This window comes from Nelusetta ayraudi, unplaced genomic scaffold (assembly GCF_046127955.1).
Source record: "Nelusetta ayraudi isolate G7.1 ecotype Tasmania unplaced genomic scaffold, CSIRO-AGI_Nayr_v1 ptg000068l, whole genome shotgun sequence".
NCBI classification, from domain to species: Eukaryota; Metazoa; Chordata; class Actinopteri; order Tetraodontiformes; family Monacanthidae; genus Nelusetta; species Nelusetta ayraudi.
This window is the reverse complement of record NW_027466118.1, coordinates 531,336-551,090: the sequence shown is the minus strand read 5'-3', so window position 1 is coordinate 551,090 and position 19,755 is coordinate 531,336. Positions and strand designations below refer to the sequence as shown.

General features: G+C 43.6%; 1 protein-coding gene across 1 annotated transcript in view; it reads right to left on the bottom strand.

The window, feature by feature from the left end:
- Window positions 1–19,755, bottom strand: part of ctnna1 (catenin (cadherin-associated protein), alpha 1) — a 52,141-nt gene that overhangs the window by 8,528 nt on the left and 23,858 nt on the right. Inside the window, exons 10-16 of the mRNA XM_076041495.1 lie at window positions 17,123–17,215; window positions 16,063–16,219; window positions 15,129–15,329; window positions 13,758–13,909; window positions 10,791–10,901; window positions 9,824–10,005; window positions 5,328–5,433 (exon numbers count right to left, since the gene is read on the bottom strand). Of these exons, the coding sequence (XP_075897610.1) occupies window positions 5,328–5,433; window positions 9,824–10,005; window positions 10,791–10,901; window positions 13,758–13,909; window positions 15,129–15,329; window positions 16,063–16,219; window positions 17,123–17,215 (1,002 nt within the window). The remainder of the gene's footprint in view (window positions 1–5,327; window positions 5,434–9,823; window positions 10,006–10,790; window positions 10,902–13,757; window positions 13,910–15,128; window positions 15,330–16,062; window positions 16,220–17,122; window positions 17,216–19,755) is intronic.

The following is a 19,755-nucleotide window of genomic DNA, read 5'->3' as shown; positions in this document are numbered from 1 at the left end:
GTTGCTTTGCAGCAGACATTGATAGAGGAGGTTGAGTTTCGCAGGGTGAGCAAGTGAGTGAGTTTGTCTGAGGAGGGTTTTTTCTTTTTTTTGTTTATGCGAACGGGAAAAAAATGTCTATGCAACAGACCTTTAAAGCCAAGATGCAGCAGTGGTTTCAGCAGTGTTTTACTACAGAACAAAATCATATTTTTAGAGAGCTGCAGGCCGCTGGGAAAACTTAAAGCGCTCATTTACGCTTCTCTGATAAACTTAAAAACATAAACATCTTCTCTGCATAGAAATGCTTGCGTTTATGTACTTTTAAATGGAAAATAAAGTTTTAGCCATTTAATGGCACGTACCATCAAGCAATCAGGATCTATAACTATGAATAAATGGCGAGATCTTCCCCTGCTTCCTCGCTAAAACTGCTAAAAAAGATGGTCCATATTAAGTAAGGCCAATCCAATCACCCTGGCACTTGGGAATGCTAATGTGACATCGAGGGAGACGTGGGGGGGCAGACAGGAGAAAATGAAACTGGGGGCGAGCCAAAAAGACGGACTTCAGACGAAAACCACAGGGACCAATTAAATGGCCCTCATCAAATTTTAATGTTGCAGGCTGCACCTGTCAGTCAGCCCATTCCATCTACGCACTTGCCAGCAAAACTGATAACACGGCTGCGACAGAATTTCTGAGTGAAAACAAGCATGTTAAATCATGGATACTTTCAACTTTCTGACATTTAGGGCTTTCTTGAGAGAGAGACAGAGAGAGACAGAGAGAATGAGAGAGAGCACTCTGTGGCTCACTCTCCTGCTCTGAGATCTATAGCTTAAGCTTTTAACACAAAACTACACAAGGGCCTGAAAAATGGAATCCCATTTTTCCCCTCTTCTCTATTAGGCAGCCGAAGCTCAACCATCTTTAATCACGTATGAAGCGTTTGTCCAGTGTAAAGAGGCAAATACCTGGTTCCTTGGAGTCATCGTTCCATTGATTAAAAACTGTGGCCAGCTATTTTAGAGAGCCCCCTTCCAGGAATCCCACGAGAGCAAGCCCCCCCACCCCCTTTTTTTGGGGAAACAATCACCCCTTAATGAATGCCATCGCCTTAGACGGCAGAAAGGTGGCCCTCACTCCGTCAGGCTTAACTATAGTTAGCTCAGGGCTGACTCCCAAATGCTGAGCAGAGAATTTGTGGGTTCTCTGGGTGATTCTGAATCTCCGCCGCAGCAGCGGGTAATTTACAACCCTGTCTGCTATAAAACGTCTCAGGCCGGAGCCAGGATTAGACGGTGACCAACAGCAGAGCTCATGGATCACCATATATCTCCGCTGATTGAATGCAAATTGGAAAAGTACACCTCGGATGTCAGTATACATCATGAGAAGAAAGCCTACCGCACACACACACACACGCACGTGTTTTGTGTGTTTGTTTGTTGTTGTTTCTTTTTTGTTTAAATATGTAAGCCTTATTTTCATGTGACGTGCTTGCATGTGTACGTCTAAGTGTTCGCATGGTAAGCGGACAGGCAGCACAAATTTACGAGGTGCGCCGTGGCGAGCGCATTTGCATTATAAATCTCAATTACACAGCATTATTTGTTTACCAGCCTGAGCAGATGGAAATCTCATATAAGTTGCCCTGCAGAGAGGGGTCATAAATTCTTAATAAACTGCAGTGCAGACCTTTGTACAGCACTGACCTAAATCCTCCGAGCTCATCTCTGCACTACACTCGTGTTTTTAAACTTTAATAAGGTTCTATTACAGACATTTAACGCTTTTCGGGAAGAAGAAAAAAAACCCTCAACCTAAGCTGCGTCCACCTGGTTCCAGCCCGCCTTTTTTTTTTTTTGTTGGTTAAAACACAATATGCACGTAGCGAAAACACGCCGCGGCGCAGGAGAGAGGGCGAGAGGAAAATGTAGCGTCAGATGCTGTGCTATCGCAGTATGGGACCATCTGCCAATGTGCTTTATGTGAGAAGTAAACCCTCGCAGGCCCTCCAGGCCACAGGCACAGAACACAGAACACAAGTGATTAATATGCCTAGGTTAATGAGCGCTGCCTTCGCTCCTCCTCACACTCGCAGCGTGTTTGTGCGCCGTGGCGGCGACGATTCACTTTGCGCGCCATCTCGGCACGCAATGCGTTTTCGTCTTGGAGTGGCCCTTTGGCGTGTCCTGCTCGGTTAAATACGCAACTGAATATGAACTGCCGGCATGACGAAGACGAAAAATAAATCAATAAATAAATAAATTTAAAAATTAACCGCCTGGCAATTGTCCTACTAATTAAAAAGGTAAAGGGCTTTTAATGGATTCGTCTCTCAGGAGGGATGTCCCCTTCTCCTCACCACTGTGCCCGCCCGCCCATCCATCCATCCATCCCTCCCTCCCTCCCTCCCTCCCTCCATCGCTCCCTCCTTCCCTCCATCGCTCCCTCCTTCCCTCGCTCCCTCCTCCACCCTGCTATGCGTGTCCATCCCTTGGAGTCCTTGGCTGATGTGCTGTGGCCGAGTGTTGCCGGGTTTGCTAGTGTTTTGGTCTCCTCGGAGTGGGAGGCTAAGAGGGACAGCTGGATGGGTTCGGTGGCTGGAGGGGTCCTCACTCCTGGCAAACACTTGTGTTCCAGCAGCCAGAGCTTTTCATTTATTCATATTTTGAGTGCTTCAAACCTCCAAATCCCCGAATAGTACACACACGCATAGACACAAACCTCACAACGCACACAAACACACACGTACGTACGTGCACAAAAGCAGATAAAGAAATGAGCACTTGCAAATAGTTGAGAATGGCAAAGTAAAATTAGTCACCCAAACCTAATGCACCCACACACGCTCGCAGTAGCAAAGCAGTCAACAGATGTGTATAGGTATATGCAAGCACACATACAGCACACACACACACACACACACACACACACACACACATACAGCACACACACACACACACACACACACACACACACACACACACACACACACACACACACACACACACACACACACACACACACACACACACACCTGCACAGATGCCCATCTGTTTTCTTTGGGGATAACGCTGCTTTCATTAAAGGGACTAGGCATCCTCAAACGCAGCAGTGAGGCATAAAAAAGCCACTTTCCAGAACACTTTATTCCCTATTCAGACGATTTGAATGCAATTAGGTCAGAGCGGATCACACTTTTACTTTGTGGGAGACAGAAGTGTTATTATATTAGTGATATGGCGGCACACTAAATAAAATATCAAATGCAAAATTTCGACGTGAGGCCAGCAGCTCATTATATCGGAGTGTGCAGGCGTGATGATCTCTGCTAAAAACAAAAAGTCCTGGACGGGAAAAAACGTATCCTTGCGTGTCCATTGGAATAAGGGATGCTTGATGCGTTGTACATTCCAGCAACCTCTTTAAATGCACAAAGAAGTTTTCTCTACAGTACTCCCGTTAACACCTCTCCGCATCACACCAGGAAGCAGCGCATGTCGGGAACCTGGGTAGTCCCGACATCAATTATTAACCGCAGAGTTGTGGGCCTACGACGAGGTTTGCGGAGACAAACATTCATAAATGCTGCAGAACAGAGTCAAAAAGATTGATGACGGAACGACTCACACGCAAGTGAAGCATGCTGAATTGTGGTGCAACAGAGGCAACCCCAAGACTCCCTTTTTCTCAATCGCGCTTTGAAGTGGCTTTTGTGCCGTTCCAGCATTTTGCGAGCATATACCGGTGCAGGTATTTGCAAACCTGTGGCGAGAGACCACCGAATCTCAAAACAAGCACCGTAAGCCGCCACAGCGCGTGTTCTTGGAAGCGGGAGAAACCCGCAGCCGTCGCAATCCCAACAAAACGAATCAAGCGGCGTCTTGGAAAAAGGAACAGGCCTCAATCTGTAGCACACGTCTGGTCGCAGCACATCACAGTTTGAAGTGTTTCATCATTTAACGACAAAATGTATAAACCCCGCAGTCGGAGCCAATAAGTCCGGGATGAAGAGACGGCCTATGAATAAGTTGTGTGGCGAATCGTGTACAGTGTCTCCTGAGGTGTGGGACAGTGTGAGTATTTAAAGTGAAATACGAGGCCATGGATAATTGAGTGTTTGCTGTTATGGGCCTATGGGGCTCTTCGGTGAGGGACAGATGTGGACAGCTCAACTTGGAGGAAGTGGAAGATGGTGGATAGGAAAGAAGTGCAACGGATGAGTAACGGCTGAGTAACGGCTGAAAGACATAAATCACAGCAGGATTCACCGCTGGGAGAAGGTGAAACGCATGTTTAAAATTAGGAAGACGTATTCTGCATTTGGACTGCAGTTTGAATTCAAGTTGCCCCAGACATGCAAAACATCATTAGCGGTTAATAAAGGGTGCTGCCCTATGGCACAACAACAAACAGCCACATTGAACAAAACAAGAGATGCAAAGAGTTTTTGGGAAGCTTAATTACAGCCAAATACAAAATACTGTGTTGCAAAGTAACTTCACATTCTATGACAATGAGGTTTTGGACCATCAGCAGCAGAAAAGATCCGTACATCACAACCTTTTGTCCTAGATTCTATCCAAAATATGTGCGTGTGTGTGTGTGTATATGTATATATAAAAACAGAACACTTCATCCTAATAGCCACATGTGAGCAAATGCATCATCATAAGTTCTTGACCGAGTCCAAATTTGAAACAATTCACCCCCGAGGCTTCTCTGAGATACAGTGTTTACAAGAATAGGACAGAAGGACAGACAGATGGAAACACGGATGGACAACTCTGAAAACATGACGACTCATCGGGAGGCATAAAAAAACATTACTGGGGTAAAAAAAAAAAACGATTCTAAGAAAAACAGACTGAACTCGAAAGAGAGAACAGAGAGAGCGCAGACTATCCCAAGAGAAGACAAAGCCGTTGTGTGTGCTTTCCATGCAGAGTGTTTTCAGAAAGAAAATGGATGGGTGTCAAGGTGGAATAACGAAGTTTTACTTTTTCAACCTCATTGTGAGGACAACAAAGAAGTGCGTCTTCCGCAGCATCGCAGGACAATGGACTGACTGCTGCAATGCTGATATGACGCGCACAGATGTACAAGTGACTTTTGATGGGACGAACAACACAACAGATTCACACACATAGGATCTTCAAACGACAGAAAAAGAGCAAAAATCCGAAGAATCCACAGTTTAACTGCATATTTCGAAGCGACAAACTGAAGTATGATGCTAAGATGTTGCCGTTTCTTAAAAGTAGGTGGATCACACCAGGCAAAACACGCGTTAAAGTTGCACTTCGCCTGCAAAAACCTCCATCAGCTACTTGACTTACATTGTCAGCGATGGTGCGACCCAGCTTGTCCATTCTTGATCCGGCCTCTGCAATCTTCTTGGCAGCGCTGATGACGTCAGATGTGTTCTTCAGTGGCCCTTTCCCCCTGCAGAGACAGCGGTGAACGAAAATCGGTTATTTCTGATCCACAAAATACATAGAATTTTGTAAAGGCCTGAGCAATTCTGTGCAAAATAGACTGCATGAGACAAGAAGAGCGGCCAATTTTACCGTTACTGAATTTCTACCCTGTCACGTCGAGAACAGTAATAGTCGAGTTTACTGAATAGCTCTTTCAAAATAGATTACAGAGTTAAGAAAAAAAAAAGAAAAAAAAAAAGAAAAGACACATTCTATTACCTCACTTTAGTATTTTGGTTTAGTTTATTTTAACTTTGCTGTCTTAAATCGCACAATCCTGTGTGAATTCTGCAACTGCTAAGGGACATCATTGGTCTCATCATTCTGGCAGTCCAACACCATGTTGCCCGCCAAATGTCACCTGTGAGTGTTGACGAACTGCAGCATATCGAGTGCAAACACAGCACAGCCGTTTCGAACGCACAAGCACTCAGCGGATGTTTGTTTATGGAGCGGACTGCCATTATCTCAACGTGCCTTCCTACCAGCAAATGCAAGTTTCACACAATTAGTCTTTCATTTGAAAAAAACAAACAAACAAACAAAAAACTATTGGAGTTAGATCCTGATTAAACTTACATTACCAAAGGCCTAAATTGGGTTTGGCATCATGAAAAAAATGGGGCCACCCCAACAAGGGTTAGCCATGTCCTGACCTCGCGCACTCTACGCTTGTCAGCCATTTGCAGTTTTTTTTTTTTTTCCCTGTCCCCACAAGGGACACTGGGCACAGTTGGCAAGAGGCACAAATTGGATTCAAAGCTGAACTCTCCAGGCTACAAAATGAGCCATCCAACCCAGAACAGATGGAATTTTTTGTTCTGTTCTTTAGCTTCCTCTCCACTCTGCTCCCCGTGTCCGACCCCTTTCCTCTTTTTGCCTCCCTCTGCTGCTCTGCTGTAAAGCAAGTCGGGGTCCTGCAGGAAGAGGGCATGCGCCACAGTGCAGGCTAGCAGCCCTCTGGGGGAAAAAAGTGATCTCTGGAGGCTTGCTGAGAGATTTTTTTGATTATTTTTTACCCCCTGAAAGATGAATTTTGATTTAGCCCACGAAAGGCCAGTTGCTGCTAAACTTCCTCTCGTTATGCCCGGTGATCAATAAGGAAAAGCAGCAGAATCAAATACAAACAAAGTTGCTGACAAGAGGACACCAATGGAAGATTTCCATAATGGATTTATATGTGGAGTGGGGATCAGGACATCAGGTCCGCTGACAGCTGGAGCCCTCCAGATGGGTGTAAGCCACATCGGGCCGAGCACTCCGGAGCACAGAATGCTCCAAGATAGGAGGCTCCAAAATATGTTGCATGTTTCCAAGCCGCACATGCTTTATTCATGAGAGCTGCCACACAGCCATAAGCGATGTGGGCGTCAACAAGAATCTCGCTCAGTCGCTGCAGTTTTTGTCGGGATAGGGCTCCACAACAATTACCTCAGACAGCATTAACCTTGGCAGGGCGTCGTGCCAGCTCAAGGTTGAGGGGGCAATAATTTTGGCGCAGGCTAAAGTAGCGAGCCGCTGACCTTCTGCACGCTACTGCTGCAAGATTCAAGGCGTTGCGTGAAGATATACCATACATTCAAGATGACAAATATCTATGTAGGGGCAGGCAATGCACCATCATCGGCATGCAGAGAACGCTCTGCCCAGAGAAGAGGGCAGATAAGTCACCGTGCTCGGCAAGAGCCTCGGCGCCTTAATTAATCGACTCTCAGACAGCAGCTGATCATTTGAACAACACTGAGGGAGAAGACTTGCAGGTTCTCATCAGCATTGTATTTTCAAGTGGACAACGCATATAAGGTTATACTGTCAAATTTGACTGTATAATAAAAACAATTTAAATATTTATGAGTGATACATTTAATCTCAGTATTTGATCGTAATTTTTTGGAATCAAGGTTAAACATTAGTGACCAGTAATGATAACACAACTAATTTGGAATTGCACAAAACTATCAATAAAGCTAGCCAGTATTCAAACAGACTGAACAGAATGTGGGTGAGAGACAAATCTCTGTTTGCTGTGCACCATTACTCACTGACTCGGCTGAATCTGGGTCATATTTTAAGGAAAAATATTTTCTTTTTATGATGTCCTTAGGCTGCTCTGTCTGAACTCTCTGTGATTAATGGAGTTCCGTGATAAATAAATGGCTTTTCTTGCTGCTAAGGAAATCATTATCTACTGTGCCAGACTCTGAACACGTAAGGGAAGAGACTGGACAAAGCCTCGAAGGCAGAGGTCAAACAGAAGCCACGGAGCCGATGACTCAGGTGGCGTATCAAACTTCCTGGCTGGATGCTCACTTGATGGCTGCGGCCGCTGCTTAACAGGAAGCATGTCCTTAGTGCAGTGTTAAGTTGGACCGTTTGTGATGTACATACATCACTGAAGGTCAAGACGGGCCGGCGTGGCCTGACGCATTGTAAAAAGAATATTCTGGTCTCTTCTTTCGTCACCGGCTACAGCAAAGACCAAAAGGCTTCGCTGAACACCAACGGGAAAACTACTGTTTGTTCCACAGTAGATCCAACAGAATCGTAGAAGCGATCACCTTGAACAAACGCTTCAGAGATCAGTCAATGTACTTAACGCAAGCTGAGGATTGAAGGAAAACAAGAAATGACAACAAGTGAGAAAATAGCAGTAGGGATGGGACCATTTCGACGCCATATAATATCAGGGCCGATATGGGCGTTTATTCTAGAAAAAAAGTGGATGGGAACAGTTGGAGACAATAACAGCATCTCTTGCATTCCTCTTCTATTTGTGTCCGCACACACACACTCACACTCACAACTGGAAAAAAAAAGAGCAATTGTTTTATATAAGCCTGGTCCGAACAGTGGCTATTTTAGTATTGAACTGTGAGTTTATTTTTCCATTATAACTCTTCTGGGGACGCGGAGGATTGGTCTTTGGCCTACTGAAAGCATGCAGGGGCAGCAGTATTTCATAGTCATTAGCGATATGACTCAGTTAGGCACAAAATGTCCAATTTACTTGAAAATGTAAAAAGGCAGAGTCACACAAACATAGTAAGGCACAAATAGACTCGGCCACCTCAAATGCCGGCTCTGGTCCTCCACCCTCCCAACGGCATGAAGGCAACGTGAGGTGCACTATCATGCAGAGGTACAACTACTGTCCGACACCAATAATTAGGTGTCAATATTATCGCATGTAGTGGAAAATTACAGTGTGACATGCACACGGCATGCGTGCACGCAAAAACCGTCACATGCAAAAATATGGCAATAATATTCAGGTCTGCCAATAATGCAACAGCAGAGTCTGTCACATTTAAATTATGTACCAGGTGCAGTAGCCATTGGTGCAATGTTAAAGAATAGATTTCCTTTACAGTCACATTTATTAATGCTATATTGCTTAGAGAAGGCTGCCAGAGGAAAGACTAATGACTTTCTGGTGGACAAATAGAAGCGTGACTTCTTGCAAAGTCTGCAAAATAAAAACAGGGTGGTTACCTTCTTGTAATAATCTTGCAACACATTGCTGTAAAGTACTATACAGTTTATTAATCAGATGCATTGAAATTCAGATTTATTTGAATTATGCACTCTGGTGCCTTTCGATATACAAATATTCACTATTAGTGAAAATGATCACGTAGAGGACCACATTAGTTTTGATAAATTTTAAGCGCTTTATGAGAAAACTAAATTAAAGGAATTAGGGCGGGGAGTCAATAAATCTCCTTTTCTCCCACACTGCTCTTTTTTAACAGTTCGGTTGGATGAGACGATTCCGTTTGAGACTGACAGGACACATCAAGCTGTGTTCTCGAGAATTGCCCCCACTACTTGTGGATGTGAATATTAAGAGTGGGAAAGGATGGAGAAAAAAATAATGATCTAAAGAAGAAGAAAAAAAGTGCTACCTACAGAGCAGCTCAACGAAAATGAAGAGCGTTCAAGCGTGAACAGCAGTGTGAAACTGGATGCAGCAGCGCTCTGCGTAGATATGGGAAAGCGTTGGGAAACAAATGAAGGCTTATTGGGCCATTGCGTTTGGCTTAACTGAAAACATGCATTTTGTCTTGAAGGCAATTTTGCCAACGGTTGGAATATAATGTTTTAGGGCACCAAGAAAATATATGCAGATCAGTCCAATAATAAAAAAAAAACAACGAAATTACCACAGAGACAAATGCAAATTAAAGTGTACAAACACAGTAGAATCCATCTGTGGAGGTATTTCTTTATGTTATTTGGTTTGAGGGCATGCAAATGTGCACACGTTTCAGGCACGGCCGAGTATTTTTAAAGAATGGAAGAAGAAATGAAAGAAGAAAATCAGCCATGTGGCTCTGCTGCTTGTCCAAACTCACCTGGTGAAATCTGTCATCTCCATCATGATCATGCACATCTGCTTCGCCAACACAATGATGTCATTGCCGCTGTCGTCCCATTTGGAGACTTCGGCATCCAGCTTGCTCTTCTCTTCCTGGAAGCTAGCCACCTGTTCTGCAATCTTTGCCTTCTGCTCCTGAGGCAACTGGGCCATGATAGCCTAAAGGAGGAATTATGGGAAGTGTAGATGGTTAGCGTACAACGTGTAGACAAACAATCCCTCCCCCTCACCCCCATCCCTCAACCCTCACCCCACTCCGGAGCAACTTGTGTTAGAACCGTCCCCTATGGTTTCCATGGATGCGAGAGCAAAAGTCTTTGTGCTTTGTGTGGTTTTGAAATCAAAGCCGAGGCCACAGAAGCACTTTGGTGCACCATCATCTGTCCTCCTCACAACTCCTGATGATCCGTCATGCAGCCCGACCTACACCCTCCGTTCATGTAATAATACACTTCAGACTAGTAGCACAAATCAAGAAACTGCTCCATGTTTGCTGCTATGGCTGTAGGAGGTTTTGCCATTTAGTGCATTACAGTGGTATTTTTCAAATGTACTGCATTAGTCTTTGCATTCGCGTTAGAAATGATCCCAAAGCCGCCTGTATCTTACAATCTTAGACGACTTAAAACAGATCTATATTAATAAATGCAATAAAAAAGGGGAAATGGTCATTTTACTGATTCGCCCAGTTTAAGCAGGGCTCCGAAATTTCCTGGACCTTTCGACCAATCGGACCTACATTCTTGTGCCAAGCATGGTGTCAACAACAGATTGAGCACCGTCACTGGGAGCACAATTTAAATGTAAATTTGTTATGTATGACACAAATGCGCACAACAAAGCCTTGACGAATCAAAGCGCTCCTCTGAATATGTACGACGCACGATGCCAGTATACCAGGCATAGGAATGTATGAATCCAACAGGGAGTGACAAACAACTCACCCGTGCGCTCTGGCCAGCAATGAGCTGGTCATCCTCTGTCTGCACACTGGTCCTGCTGCGAACATCAAAGTCTTCGGTCTCAAAGTCAGAGTCGTCCAGCTCCTCTGGAGTCTGTAATGGGACAAGAAGGGGCATGGGGAAGGGTGGTAGGGGGAGGGGAGGGGCATGGGCAGGAGAAAAGGGCAAAGGGAAAGTGATGAAAAGATCAGAGGAAGCAACAAGGAAGGAGAAAACACAGGAGAAAGATAAAAAGAAATAAAAAAACGCAATGGGTGACCAATTTCGAACATGCACAAAGGAAAATAAAATAACAACCTTGTGGTATATAGTCCAGCCTGTGTCTGTCTTATTACAAACTGAAGTTACAAGCTGGGTACCAAACGTATTGGGAGCAAGGAGCTTCTATCACATCTGTCACGTCTTTCTGTGGAAAGGCAGGGAGGAGGCTGCGCTCAACTCGAGCGCTGTTTTTTCCACCGGCAGTTTTGATCTTTGCGAGAGTTCACCTCCTCCCTGGCTCAGGATGCCAAACAAGTGACAAGTGTGCCATCTGAAATATTTAACATTCAGGCTGATTTCTATCGCAACAGGTCGCGCCCGGAGCCAGGCACAAAAATACCGAGAGACAGGAAAATGTATTTGAGCGCGATACGGGCGATGCAGACAGATAGATGTGCGCCGTCACGCCTGTGTCCCCACTCGTCCTTATCCAGCCGTCTCAATACCTTCCTTCCGTAATGGATTTGGAGCCTTTGTATCCAAAAATAGCCAAAGGTCTGTGAACAACCTCTGCGTTGCTCTGTGGGATGCAGAGACCCTTGTGTTCTCAGGGGAGGAAGGGGGGGGGGGGGGGCTGGGAGGGTACGGCGTTCAGATATGAACGCTGTACTGACTCACAGGCATCTTTCTCAAACCAGACAATCCTGTTCAGCAGAGCAGAGATATACCCTGCTGTGGTCTGTGCCGGCAGAATACTGGCAAATTATGGCCCATGATGAGCACAACAAAGAGCTGGACTTGAAAAATAGCTCCGGTCAATGTGTCTATTTACTCCAAAAACATAACTCAATAAATCTTCAATGTGTGGTGTGCTTTGGGGGGGATAAAAAGAGAGCTCATTCTCAAAGTTACGCAGCGCTCAAAACGGTGACTGGCGAAATGAAGTATAATAAAGTAGAGCTTGCAGCCAATTTTGTCATATTCTTCTCTTGGCCTGGGTGAGCGGAGCAGATTTTCTCAATGACGCAGCCAGAAAATTCACCTTTGGCCACGCCACGCGGCGCATATGATAAGATAACAACAGCTGGCCACTGTATTTCACTGTCAGCAGCTCGCTGACTTTGAGACAGTTTGATGTTTGGAGGCATATTCACTGATGTCGCTGTGGACAGGGAGCGGGTGCCGTCTGCCTGTCAACCATCCGAGGAATGTCCAATCCGGGCTGCCTGAGGGCCACTTACAAAAGGTTAAAGACTTGTCTCTCTCTCGAGCAGCCTCAACGACACACTTGTCTCTTCTGATCTGTGGGGCAGGCGCCACGCAGCATGCGAGGGTTTGTGGAAATATGGCTGAGGGGCGAGTACACAAGTGCAAGTGGACGAGACTTCCGAGAGAAGTGGCCCTCATAATGCTTCGTTCATTTGATGTCGAATGCTTTCCATCATTCTCATGCGTTCGCATGTACCATGGGGCATGTAGGCAGATACAGAAATTCTAGTTAGTGTTTTTTTTTTGAAAAAGGCATCTCATCTAGTTAGCAGTAACGACAGAAAAGCGCTGAGCGGAAGGTTAAATAAACCTTCCCTATCAACATGGGAAAGTTATGCAGCAGAGCAAATGAACCATTCACTGCTGAATAATTGCCACAAAAGCCGTGATTAACTGACACACCTGAACAAGAAAACCCCGCAAACCTACAGGGAGCCGCATAATTTCCTTTTAAGATAATAGATGCAGTTTGACTTGAGCTTTGCCACTATCTGCAGCTAACAGCTAAGAGTGGCAGAATGAAACTGACGGATTAATTATACACCATGCCTGATTTCGCATAAGCCCTTTGTTATTCTTTCAGCACACATGCACACCTACAGACGATATTCCATCAGGTAGCAGTCGGCCCACCTGACCGCCCCCAATGTTAACAGCTTAATCAATCTGGATAACAAGAGTGGAGCTGGGGCGGATGAAAATTGAATGTAGTTCCTCGGCTCATAGTCCAAATGAGGAACGCTAATTAAAACCCCCATCTTAAATCAATTGCTTATTATAATGCAAATACTTAATAACTGTCCGCCTTTCACTTGGGTTTGTCGGCATTATGCTTTTGAACTCAGGCAGACTTAAAAAACACAGCCGTGACACAAAATGTGCTGTCAGTGATTGTTATTCAAAAGACCGAAGAGGGTAACATGCACATAGGACAAGCTGTTAGCACATTGCAAGTTAACATTAAAAACACAACATCAGGTCATGTTGTTCGGAGCTCTTCAAACAGCTCTTTATAAAAAAAAAAATCACATTTGTCAGTGTGAGGTAATTAAAACGGTTTCACTAGTGAAGACATTGTGGGTTGACTGTGTGAACAGCTGGTGCAAGTTCTGTAGTCAGCGTGTAGTCAGTCAATTAGGTACCCAACTAACATCTGTCTCACTAACGGCGCTACTCAAGCAAAAGGCCATAATGCTTAAGACACTGCAGTAACCCTGGCGTGTGGTCACTTAAGTCTGATCTTGCATGACACAAGTTCATCACGGACTGACTGAATCTCCAGCTGCACGCGTAGTTTCACACGTACTGTCAACAACAGCATCTGGCGCATATTGCACACAGTGCAGTTGCTATGGGGGCAAACTAGCCTGAAGTGAAACAACCTACATTCTGACACCACGGTTTTAGCTCTGGAAAGAGAACGCAGCAAGACAGTGCACGCAAACCATGGATGGATTAAAAAAATACAACACAACTCACTCTGATCATGAGGACGGCCTTGCGGATGTCACGGATGCCGTCATATACCAGGCGGGACGCATCAATAAACTCGTTTTCGTCCACAGGTTGAGAAGGGTTGGCACTTAGAGCCTCGACGGCAGATTCCACTTGCTCAGTGAACCGTGGCATGACTGCAAGAGATAAAAGACACAAAGAAAGGAAAAAAAGAGAAACATCGATATTGATTAATACACACATGAAAAAGCCATGAGGAAAATTGGGACCAAGTGAAAGGAGGATTAACGGAAAAAGAAAAGTGTACACGAAAAAAAAATCATAAGGGGTGACGATGACCCCAACCAGTACATTTATACAAGTTAGATGAATGTGACAGATGAAAATGTCTTTTCTACAATGGCTCTGAATAACCACAGTCGCAAAAACACACAAGTATCCCTCAGAAGAATATCACCAGCCTCAGTCGCTTGTGTGCGAGGGAAGACGGCTGCCTGAATGTTTTCTTTTTTGAAACTGTCCTTCCATTCTATTTTGACGGATGGGTTTTTGTACTGCTGGCCTACTTACACTCTGCACTGTCTTTCAAAGTAGCATGAGAAACAGGGCACAAAATACTTAAGAGAATAAATCCCAGATCTGGCACAACAGTTTTCTCCAATCGAAGGCGTTACAAAGCTGCCCCACCAGGCATGCACCGCATCCCTCAGACGATATAATCACAGAACCAGAGGGCTCTCCAGCACATCTGCATTAATAATATTCCAGCAACTCATTTTCAGTTTTTGGGATTTAGACAGGACTTATTCGCCAAGGACTAATAGAAAAGTGATGCTAAGGCAGAGGGTGGTGGGAGAGAGAGAGTGAGGAAAAACACAACGAGGATTTGTGAACCGTGTCTCTATAAGCAAAGTCACCCTCGTGACTTTCAATCACAGAATTAAAGTTTACAGCAACATTTGCTTGCTGGCATTATTCTTTTATATTGTATTTATTTTATACAGTTCTTATGCACTGTGTGCAACCGTGATGCAGCTGAGGAACTGAATATCCTATGGGATTAATACATTACTAATCTAATCTAATGTAATGTAATCTAAACAAGAAAATGGCCTGAATAACAACTGCAGTCATATTAATAATTGGATTTACTTTATGTTTCCATATATATTTTAGTTATTTAGAGCATCTATAAATCATGTTTAATCTCTTTGCCTTAGCCGGTCCGGGAAATATTGTACATTAAAAATGCATCCTTTCTGGCAACATAATATACATTTGGAACATTTCATCCAAACTCTGACAACAACTATTGTTCAAGTACATACAAAGTAAGTAGTATTTTGGATGTAGAAATATGACTTTTGCTTATACTTTAAATATTTTTTGCAGTACCTGTATTGCTGAGTAATTTTGTAGCCTCCAAGACCTTCTCAGTGTACACTCCAGGTTCATAGTTGTCCATTTCAGATGTGACCACATGGACAACTCTGGCGGCGCGGCCCCTGATGGCACCAGCGGTGCGGTCCAAACCGTCCACATCTTTCTCTTGAAGAGCGATGACACACTTGTTCACATCCTCCAGGATGTGGTTCTCTGGAAACAAGAAAAATAATCAGATGCTTAACTCCTCTATTCCTTGTTCTATATACCAGACTGTCAAAATTGCGGGGGCTATATTTTCAACTTAATTCTATTTAGAAACATTCAATACATTTATGGCTTTTATACCCAGGTCTGCATTGATAAAAGATGGAATTTTATGACTAATAAAATGGAGAGAGACTGGATGTTTTCTTTTTTCATTCAATTAAAGCCTTTACTTGGCCGGATGTGAACAAAGCCATTCTGCTTGATGGCCCTGTTATAAAATATGGACTTTCTTCGTCAGAAGCCAACCCGATTATCATAGTTAGCAACAAAGTGACGCCTCTGCAAGGCTTGTTTTGGAAGGCCTGTACAGCTTTTTAGGTCAAACCAAACTTGTTTATTATTGGAAGTAGACCACCAAAATTACTTTTATCAAATCTGGACATCTCCGTAACAGGGCCCCATTAATGCATACTCTTTAAAGTCTTCTCTTTGCAGCTTTAGCCAATGTGACAGGGTGTCATGTTTTTGATTGGTTTTGCATCAGAATGGAGGAATTGCACTATGCCAACAGAGACATTTTACTTCATCTTAAAATCCAATTCAATAACGGCCAAATGTGCTGTTTACAAGAAGTTTTACTGTTAGTTACAACTCACTAGCCATTAGCACTTTTCCCACAAATGTTTACCAGTTATCTTCCTGCAACGTCTTGGGTAGTAAAAGAAGGAGCACTCACCAGACACACAAAGGAAGTCATCAATGGAAGTTATGTCATCCACGGCGTCGGTGAGGACACGGACCTGCTTCTCCCACTGCTCCTTGAACAAATCCATATTGTCCTGGGCCACCTTACTGTTGGGCTTGGCAGCGAGAGCTAATGCCGCATTAATCACCTGTAATGACCCAATTGCAGCCATTAAACCTCCATTACGGCATAGCCCTCCGTCACAACATTGGGCTAGGCTGATATTGTGGATCCCCCAACTTTCCCACCCACCCACCAAAACACTGCATTAAGCCATAGCGATAACAGGCACAGGGTGTGCTGAGGGATTGATGAGCTAAAACTAATGGATGTTTGTTTTTGAGGTGGAACATCTGTAGCTATAACAGATTAGGGTGACAGAGAGTCATTAGGCAAGGTGAAGAGGAGCAGTGGGAGCAGAACACAGAGACGCTGAGCTACTGACTTCAGTTTTAAAAATGACATTATCTCAACCTTTGAATCTGGCAATGAAGTCTACTGTAACGGATGGGAGGGTCGGGTTCTAGACGGGCTTTAGGAAATTGTCCCGGTGTCGTTCTCCCAACAAAGATTGGATTTACAGATAAATGGCTGAGCCACATAAATGGAGGTGTGTATTATTTATTAAGTGGCTCAAAACGATCAGGACAGATGAGAACTGCAAGACAGTATTAGAAAATGATGGCCTTATTAAACAGGAAATGTCAGAGCCCCCCCCAACAGCACGCAGGTTTCAGTAGACAGGAGGGGTAGACTGATGGGAGATGGTCCCTTAGTCCATTGTGCAAGGCGTCATTGTTTAGGGCAAAAAAAAATCATCTAAAATTGCAAAGAAAATGGGTCACCAAATACGCTCCAAAGGCTGTTAAAGGTGGCAGGGAATTGGAAACGCATTGAATTCACCAAATGTCACAGTGCGGGAAAAAAAAAACAACATTTAAGCCTGCCAAGTCATAGTTGTCCTATTTAAAGACAATATGGTATCCAGTCAAAATTAAGAGCAAAATCAATACACTGGGTAGAAGCGAGGCACAAAACAGCTTGGTGGTACCTGGGGGCAGAGACTTTCCAGTTGAGACGCTGCCATGCGAACCAGCTTCACTCCCTCTTCATTGTTGGAGATGGAGCATGCCAGGTTGGCAACCTAGATAGAAAAAACACAACACACACACACATCTATTATTTTAGCCATAGACAGGGACTCCGACACAGTCTCCATGAGGGGAAACAAAGAAAGAGCAACACATAGATGCATAATTAAACTCGGATAAGTTCATTATGGTATCAGAAATAGAGCGGCGCTACATTTCAAGTAATCCCTGCGGAATACAAACCCACTGCTGAGGATTAATTTATAATGCTGCTAAAATGATACAATATGATGGCGCAGAGGGGGGAAAAATGAGAAGTGTGCATCTGTGTGTGTGGGGTGAGTGGGGAGAGAAGGGGGGGGTAAGAGGAGAGCGAGAAAGACAAACGCCTGGCTGTGAAGAGGTAAAATGGTTTGCATCTGCAACCCAAAAATAGTTAATTGTCTCCAGATGCAAATGTAAGTGGCGGCTGCTAATTCAAGGGTATGATGAGTTGTTGTGAACCTACGGGGTTCAGAGTGGGGCTGTCAGATTAGCATTACCACACTGGGATTTGGAGACACGCATTTCTGACACTTTCCGATTTGAGCGAGTTGGAGGAGTGAGATGGGAGCACATTTCCCTGCAGTGACCCGAGGTATTTAGGATCTCCAACAGTATTTCCTAAATATTTTTTCCAGAGTTTAATTTTTTTTTTTGCGTTCACCAAAAATCGCAAAAATGTACTTGAGACTTGTAAAACTCCGACTGGTGGCTTTGATTGTGGTGGCAACAACGCTCTCAAACAGTATGCCGGGGACGTGGGAAACTGTGCCAAAGAAGGATTATCCAACCGAGGGAAAAGCTGCTGAAAGTTCATCAATTACAAAATCATAAAGCGGCGACGGACTGCGCCCAAGCCGAAACAAAGACCAGCGGAGTTGTTTTCGATGCAAAATGGGTCATGCATCCATGTTCAGGTATCATCACTCTAGCACACCGTCCGCATCGATTGAATTGCCGACATCGGGGCCGGCAATAATATCTGTTCGACTTTCATGGGGGATAATCCAATCCCTAGTTTTGCCTTTCAGTTTCATGGTAATCCCTGAAATTGAGTAGAACACAACAGAGGACATTTCCACATGTATACACGACACCAACAGCACTGGTTTAAAAAAAACAAGGGACTTGATTGGATGTAGACACAACATTTTGACCAAAAGCGTCCATACATTTTTTCATTCCTGATCCTGCCAATCCAAGGGAATCGCCCACGATGGTCCTTTGATATTTTGCCAATACAAATGGGATATAGGAAGAAAAAAAAAAAACACCTCAGGAAACAGAGGTCGACGCAAATACATAATGAGCGGGGAGAATAATGTCACAACAACCTTTTAAAATACTTGCAGATATAATTTGCAAGAGCTGAAACTTTCACCTTAAGGTGCTGTCAACCCTTTAGATTATTGATAGAAACACATTGTTGTGCCAACAGACAACACCACTCGGAGAATTCAGCAGCCTTAAAGCTGGGTTGAGAGAGCAGCCGCAAAAAGAAAACTGGGTGTTCGAGCAGAGACTTGTTTTTAACTTTCATGATCCTCCACATAGGCTTCCCTCGCGGACACTTGCGATTCCTTTGGGAAAGAGCGATTTCAGCATAAAGAAGCTAAACAAGGACACTGTAGCCTGAAGACAAACAGTATTTGCCCGCTACGAAATTCAACACGACTACAATGTTAAACACATCTTCCCCTTGTTGTTCACTTAAGAATAGAGGATGCAGAATTCGGTGGAAATATCCTAATTGCGCACAACTTAAATACATGAAAATTGAGTACTACAGTTTTAGTTTTATAGTTTAGATTATTTTTGAAACAAAAATAAATTTGTCTCAAATAGAAGAGAACACCTACATATAATTAATTTCTAAGTCAATAAAAATTAACAAATTTGTTAAAATTGAAAATTAAAAATATAACTATACTTAGAAAAAAAAAGTATCCACTGATGGTTAAAGGTAAAAGTAATGCTTAAAATAACCCACGAATGAATATGGGTCAGCCATAAACTTGCTTTCAAACCAATGTGTGTGAATTAATGCACCAGTGGCCCGGAGGCATCGCTTCAATTGCTCTGCCCATTGTAACTGTGTGGTGCTTTCCTGCTCTATGCCAAGGAAGAAGACATATTCCATGAACTCCTCACATTCCTTAGCCAAATGTTTTGACGGCACTGGCTTTAGCAATATCCCGATAACTTATCATCCACATAATGTGCATTTTTAAACAGAAACCAAACAGTCACGTTGTCAAAATGAAATAGCTTTTTCAGGGACACAATAAGGAGTAACAGAAGAGCTGACAGCATCTAGAGTACCTTCATTCACAACCATGCTGCTTCCTGAATGTAACGGATGTAAAAGGAAAAAATATATAAAAATATATATATGAATATATTTTCCTAAAATATATATACAAATATTTTTTTTTAAATATACATAAATTGAAATTCTGTCAATTTTGTCAAAATCTGAAATTCTGACCAAGTGTGTGTAGTCCTTCATTTTATGTTGAGAGGCATTCAATTATTCATTTTGCACAAGTAT